At 33.9% G+C, this 7,421-nt stretch overlaps 1 protein-coding gene across 1 annotated transcript; it reads left to right on the top strand.

The window, feature by feature from the left end:
* The first annotated feature begins 3,475 nt into the window (after positions 1–3,475).
* LOC150037338 (glutathione S-transferase U8-like) lies at positions 3,476–5,341 on the top strand. The gene is made up of 2 exons (XM_090312404.1): positions 3,476–3,973; positions 4,839–5,341. The coding sequence occupies exons 1-2, from the start codon at positions 3,653–3,655 to the stop codon at positions 5,181–5,183; spliced, it is 666 nt and encodes a 221-aa protein (XP_090168530.1). The 5' UTR covers positions 3,476–3,652; the 3' UTR covers positions 5,184–5,341.
* Positions 5,342–7,421: the final 2,080 nt, after the last annotated feature.

Here is a 7,421-nt window from a genome sequence, read left to right as displayed (position 1 = left end):
TAAATTATAATTTTATAGCAGAATTTTTGGATTAAATGTAATAGATTTGCAATCCATACATAAATAATATGTTATAGCCATAACGTTCGATGATGATGTATCATGTTATATTTTTTTACCAAAAAAATGGATTAGGCAATGGAATTTAAAAAAACGGACAATAATTAATAAAACGGACAGATTTTGGGCTTTAATATCGGTCGTAACCAACATTAAAGGGCTTTAATATCGGTTGCAAATTTCATTAAAGGGCTTTAATGTCGGTTGCAACCGACATTAAAGACAGTGTTATTAAAGCCCTTTAATGTCGGTTTAAAATTGACATTAAAGACAATCGACATTAAAGGGCTTTAATAACACTATCTTTAATGTCGGTTGTCAATCGAAATTAAAGCCCTTTAATGTCGGCTTAAAACTGAGATTAAAGCTCGAAATTCTTCTAGTATTAGCTACTGTTCAATAATTGGACATAATTATTCATTTATCTTCATTAATTTTTTTAACCATTTTACAATAAAAGGTATTGCTAGCCACTTAGTTTGACAAATATTTTTTAAAGTTCGACAATGGATTTTCTAGTTTAATTGAAATCTATTGTCATCATGTCATGTCCTAAGTTTGGTAAGGTTACTTGGGACGAGATGTGACAATTTTTCTTTTTTATTTTCCCTTCTATTGATTGTTTGTCTTACATTAGGTATATCAAGAATTTTGCAAGATCCGTGTAAATTGCGATGGTTGTTCTATTGAATTAGTCATTGAAAACATGTTGAGACAATTATTAAAGTAATCTACTCGCAATTTATGTAGAGCATATAATGGATCTTTAGATCATCATATTTAAAATGATGCCTCAACTATCTATCATCTTTTTTTTTTTTTTTTCCTTCTATTCATTTGTCACTATTGTTGATGAATGAAAAATATAATTATAAAATAAAAGGCTAAGGTATTTTGACTTGGTAAAACAATAAGACATGGAAAATTCCCCACCCACATGTTTTCTTTTTTAGAATAGGTGATATTATTATACAACAACAAAGGGGATCCCACAGTCCGGGATCAAGGCATCAAAGCAACAAAGCACATGTAAAGACAGGGCAAGAAAACCAAAACAAAGCCAACAGTATAAGACTAGAACAAAACCAACACAAAAACGCAAACCTGCAAATCAGTAGAAAGAAAGGCAGAGAAAAGAACCCAAAACCCCATAAACAAGGGGCTACAGCAAAACAGAGAACAACGTGAAGTTCAAAAGAAAAAAACATCCGTACACACACTAAATCAGACCAAGAAGGTCAACCCGCTAGGAAGTAGCACGAGCACGAACTACAGAGACCATAAGGTGAACTAGAGCAGAAACAGACCTCGGTTGACCTCCATGCAGCCCTCGATTATGCTCTTGCTAGATGTAGTATATGGACGCACATCAGAAAATATGGAACAACTTAATATGCACCCCCTTACCTGACCTCATTTGGCACAACCAACTCAACTATACATCCCAACCAGTCGCCCGATGCGTCGAACCCAGCTGACGCAACACACTAGACCAAACCTCTCTCCCAAACCCACACTAAAAAAATAAACGATCCCTTGACTCCATACCTCCCCCATATAGAAGACACCCCCCTCTGACAACACACCCCAACTCCTCAACCAATCCTGCGTACCCAACTTGTCCTTCACTGCCAACCACGCACAGAAGGAATGTCGCGGGATACCGCCCCCCGCCCACAAAATACTAGCCCAAGACACCCTAGGACGCCAATGACGTATACTCTCCCAAGCACTAGCGATAGAAAACCGACCACTAGCATCCGACACCTAAATCCAATAATCCTCTCCCCTCACCCTAGGCCCTACTGCCTTGATAAGACTCCGATCTCAAGCAGCTCCCAAAACATTGTAGGTAACCTCTAACTCCTTCACCATCCATGAACTCCGACAACCACACTTCCAAACTACTCCTTGCATTATGAACCACCGTAGACTCGTATGAATCCAAAATCGCACCCCCCTGCAGCCAATGATCCCATCAAACAAAAAAAGACTGTCCATCGTCAATCATCAAACGAACAAATGCTTGAATCTATCTTTACTTTGCAAGATAGCTTTCAAGCACCAAAACCTCCCAACCTCACTCCTAATAGCCCACAACGACCGCCTGTGCAAAACATACGCCTCTACCCACGTCAGCTATAATGATCCCAATTTAATTAAGAGAAGCCAGAACAGCTTCATAAAACTTAATTACATAGCTTGTGCATATTTTTTTTAATATAATAGGGATAGGTCGGAGAGAAAGAGCTGCTTAATAAAATAAAATAAGGCTTTTTTAAGATCCCACCCACATGTTTTCTCAATAAAATAAAATAATGATAATGATAATAGTAATAAAATGAAATAAAATAATCTCACCGATCTGTGGGGGAGAAAGAGCCGCCTTAAAAGCTTTTTTTTCGAAGGATGAGCGGCCTTAAAAACAAAAGGGAGGGGACTATTAATGAATTCCTACCTATTAGTTAGCTGGTTCATTTATTATTTAGTAACATTTATTGGAGTAAGGACAGTATTAATACTATAATAATCGTTTCTTTTTACACGAAATACTATTTTATATTTTCAATTACCTATTATTAATAATATTTCAAAACTCTTATTTAATATGATATTTATTATTTCATTTTTCAAATTAAAATAACTTACTCCTCAAACATATATCATTACAATCCAAATTAAAATAATCTAGAGCCCTAACACAAACTATAATAACCAAACTCTTGACTCCAAAGGACGTCCCTTTAGAATATATTAATATTTCCTCTCACATTGCATACTTTACTAAATTTTATTTATGTACTTATTAGTGGTTTTGTTTATTTTTATTTTTGTTTTTTTAAAAATATACTTTTTTTTCTTTAAGTTTCAAATTTAATTTTTATTTCATCTGTTACATTTTTCTTTAATTTGAAGTTCAATTTTCATTTTTTTTAAAATTAAGTCTATTTTCTCTTATTTTTTACAATGTTTTGTATTTTTCTTAAATACAATAGTTGAATTCTTAGCCAAATTTCAAAAACAAAAACAAGTATTTGAAACCATTTCTTTAATTTTCAAAATCTTACTTGATTTTTTAAATCATTGGTAAAGAATATATAATAAACAGATAAAAGTATTATTTATAACATGATTTTAAAAATAAAAAAATCAAACAAATGGGTACAAAAAGGAGCTTTTAAGTTTTGCTATTTTCTTTATATTCTATCAGTGTTTTACACTTTTCCTCTCGAATTTTTGCTAAGATTGTAAGTAAACTAATTAAAAATAATTATGATGTAAATTTTTAAAAAATAATTTAAATAGTAATAAAAAAGTTAGAGAAAAATAAATTTATTAGAATTAAAAATAGGTTAAATCAAGGAATAGATATTGAATTAAAAAGAAAAAAATGGTGAGAAGGTAAAGTAAAAGCATTGTGAAAGCTGAATAGAAAATGAAAGCAAAAGTCAGTAGTTGGAGACCATTCCAATGCTAACGTAGCGGCTTACGACGCAGGTAGCCTCCGCCTCACGAAACCTTATCCCTAACAAGTCCTATAAATGAAAAGAAAAATCCGGTGTCCTTTTCATGAAGTTGGAAGAAAATAAAAATGGGAGAAGAAGAAGTGCAGGTGTTTGGTTTCCGATCAGGTCCGTTTAGTCTGAGAGTGGAATTGGCTCTTAAACTCAAAGGCGTCCATTACCAACACATTGACGAAGATCTGCTGAACAAAAAGAGCGATTTGCTGCTGAAATACAATCCAATTTACAAGAAGGTCCCTGTTCTTGTTCACCATGGAAAACCCATTTCAGAGTCTCTTCTAATTCTTGAATACATCGAAGAAACCTGGACAGAAAATTATGCCATCTTGCCGCAACATCCCCATCAAAGAGCTCTTGCCAGATTCTGGGCTAAGTATATTGATGATAAGGTTCGTTAAAAAGACGCTAATCATTTTTGCTCCATTTAATGTTGATTTGTTTTTTTCTTAAAAAAAAAAAAAAAGAAAGAAAAATGATGTTTTTAATTTTCAGTCTTTAAAAAACAAAAACCATACGTGCTTTATTTTTCAAATTTATGTTTATTTTTCTTCTAAATTTCATAATTTTCAAAATTTGTATATATAGTTAGTGTGTCTTTTAAAAGTGTCTCCAGAATTTTATATGAAATGATTGTTTCTAGAACTTTTTAAGGATATTAAATACTGTGTAGTAACATTTTTGTCTATAAGTGATAGACTTTGTCACTTACTTTTATTAGCAATACAATCTATTTCTTATAGATTTTGAGAGTTGAATTTAGATTTTGCTATATTTGTAAATTCTTTTGCATTATATTGTATCTGTTGATATTTGTGGCATCATCATTATATTTGTAACGTTTCCTTTTCTCATTAATAACCCAATCTAAGTACATGTAAATTAAAGCGATTCGAATAGTGTTCAAATAGAACAATCTTATTGTCTTCGTGTGTTATTGATGAGTTTGGTAGGAGAAGAAAAGTTTCTTCTCTTCAAAACTGTAAAATTGTGAGATTTGGAATAAAATATTCTGTGGGATCATCACATGTATGCATATTATTCATCTAGAACAACTTTGACCCAAAAAAAAAAAAAAATTTCAACAATGTACCCAGAATTCATGTATCTAGAAAAATAAAAATTCATACCTGTGTACCATAAATCTAACTGAATTAATTTCTAACGAATTCAAGTATTTTCTTAGAAATGATGAAAACTATCGTCTATGATTATGAAATAGGGTCTAACAAAGAGTATCGTGTTATTGAATTTTAGATTGTGCCGGCGGTCCAAAAAGCCGCGAGAAGCAAAGAAGAAGAAAGAGAGAAGAGTATAGAAGAAGCACATGAGGCATTGGAACCACTTGAGAAAGAGCTTAAAAACAAGTTTTTTGGAGGGGACAAAATTGGATTTGTGGACATTGTAGGCCTCATTTTAGCGTGCTGGATTCCTGCCACTGAAGAAGCTGTAGGCTTTGAGCTGCTATCACCACATAAGTTTCCAAATCTAACCAAATGGAGTCAAGAGTTTGTGAACCACAGCATTGCAAAGGAAGTTTTGCCTCAAAAAGATGCTCTTGTTGCCTTTTTGAAGAATGTTGTGTTTGCTCCAAGAAACTAAGACATGAAATTGGGAGTGAAGAGTTGTTATGTTCGGATTACCTTTTTTTGCTTTGTTTGTTGTGTGAACTTATATGGGGGTGTAAGTTTTTTTCTTTCTCCTTTCAAGTAATTTATTATATTTAAATAAATATGAAAGTCTTGGTTGGGAAAAGAAAATCGATGGAAAAAATAAATATTGCGGAAACAAACCAATGTATTAATCTTTGTTAAATAAAGAGAAGAAATGAGCGAGAGAATGGGAGAGAGCGAGACTGGCTGAGCGAGAGAACGGGAGAGAGCGACATTGCCGAGATCCAAGCTAGCGAGAAGGCTGGAGAGAGCGAGATCCTTAGCGAGAAACATGGAGAGAGCGACACTACCGAGAGCCAAATGAGCGAGAAGGCTGGAGAAAGCGAGATCCTTAGCGAAAGTGGAGAAAGCGAGAGTTTGAGCAAGAAAGTTGGAGAGAGCGAGAGTGGAGAGAGCGAGAGTAGAGAGAGCGAGAGTAGAAAGAGCGAGAGCAGCGAGAAAGTGGGAGAGAGCGAGAGCAGCCTGAACACCTCATTCGAATGTCACGCCCACGCGATCGAAGGAAACCGTCTGTGCATTGAACGGCTGGGTATTTATGTGTTGAATTTGGCCACGATCTTATAGATTATGCATTGAAAACCCTAAATTGAATACAAACAAAGCTTGAAGACGTAAGGGCAAACGTCAATTAAAATTTAGGTGTCCGATTAAGAGAAATTCTTAAACCCTAAGAGATTGTGTTGGATGCGTTTGGGAAGAACACATTGAACCAAGGTGAAGTCAGCTTACGTTGATAAAGGGAAGATTAAACATTTGGCCATGCAGCCAAGTAGGTGGTGTCAACACCATAGGAGGTTTGGATGCCTATAAATAGAGCCGTTGGGATTTCATTTTCAAATCACAAATCATAAAATTTGTAAAAAGAGGGGGAGAGTAGAGTGCATGGAATAGTGAGGGTGGAGGAGAATGCATCAACTTGAGGCGAGGAGATCTCCCAATCTACTCGAGCGTTTGATGTAATTCTAAAGCCATCTTAAAGATAAGAGAGTCTAGTGTTCATTGTGAGGCTTCCGGAGAAGAAGCTCTAAAGAATTGGGCTGGAGAATAAGAGAAAGACAGAGAGGTCGAGCTATTGGGTAAGCTGAGCCAGTCTTGATATTTGGATGATTCCGGCTAAACCATAAAAAGTTATGAGCTAAGATTTGATGGTAAGCTTCTTGAGACATTTAGAATAGTTTTGTAGAAGGAAGTATTTTAAAATAAGGTTTAGAACTATGAGTAATCTAAGCTGTAAATTGGATCTTGATTCTAGGGGTAAAAAGGGAGCCCGAGGTAGAAAAGAGAACTATTAGAAAGGCTCCTAAGCAATTAAGGTGAGTGTTATAGCTTTGATCATTAACACATAGTGTGAGTGTTATAGCTTTATAGTTAACATATGTTGTGAGTGTTATAGTTTTGATAGTTAACATATGTTGTGAGTGTTATAGTTTTGATAATTAACATATGTTGTGAGTGTTATAGTTTTGATAGTTAACATATGTTATGAGTGTTATAGTTTTGATAGTTAACATATGTTGTGAGTGTTATAGATTTATAGTTAACATATGTTGTGAGTATTATAGTTTTGATAGTTAACATATGTTGTGAGTGTTATAGCTTTATAGTTAACATATGTTGTGAGTGTTATAGTTTTGATAGTTAACATATGTTGTGAGTGTTATAGTTTGATAGTTAACATATGTTGTGAGTGTTATAGCTTTATAGTTAACATATGTTGTGAGTGTTATGGTTTTGATAGTTAATATATGTTGTGAGTGTTATAGCTTTATAGTTAACATATGTTGTGGGTGTTATAGTTTTGATAGTTAACATATGTTGTGAGTGTTATAGTTTAATAGTTAACATATATTGTGAGTGTTATAGTTTTAATAGTTAACATATGTTGTGAGTGTTACATTGCTTTTAATAACTCAGTAGATGTTGTGCGTATTATGTTGCATGAGAAAATACCATCCCTACTAGCATGATAATTTTGCTAGGTTAGTAGGCGTGGTGAATGTATGTCACTCCAGAGCATCATTTGTTAGCATGATAGTTAGGTAAATTCAGTATATTTGGTGAATAGTACGTGCTTTGTTAGTCAGAAAGTACAGTAGAGTCCATTGTGAATATTTACTTAAGTTAGAAGAGAAATGCATCGTAAATATTGTAAAGCCATGATATTGTT

This window comes from Benincasa hispida, chromosome 3 (assembly GCF_027475165.1).
Source record: "Benincasa hispida cultivar pf3 chromosome 3, pf3_genome.v1.1, whole genome shotgun sequence".
Lineage (NCBI taxonomy): Eukaryota > Viridiplantae > Streptophyta > Magnoliopsida > Cucurbitales > Cucurbitaceae > Benincasa > Benincasa hispida.
The sequence above is the reverse complement of the archived record's forward strand: the minus strand, read 5'-3'. Positions and strand labels throughout refer to the sequence as shown.

Coding starts and splice junctions, on each gene's coding strand:
- LOC150037338 (XM_090312404.1), top strand. CDS start 3,653: ATGGGAGAAGAAGAAGTGCAGGTGTTTGGTTTCCGATCAGGTCCGTTT. Junction 3,974..4,838: donor CTAAGTATATTGATGATAAG/GTTCGTTAAAAA, acceptor ATTGAATTTTAG/ATTGTGCCGGCGGTCCAAAA.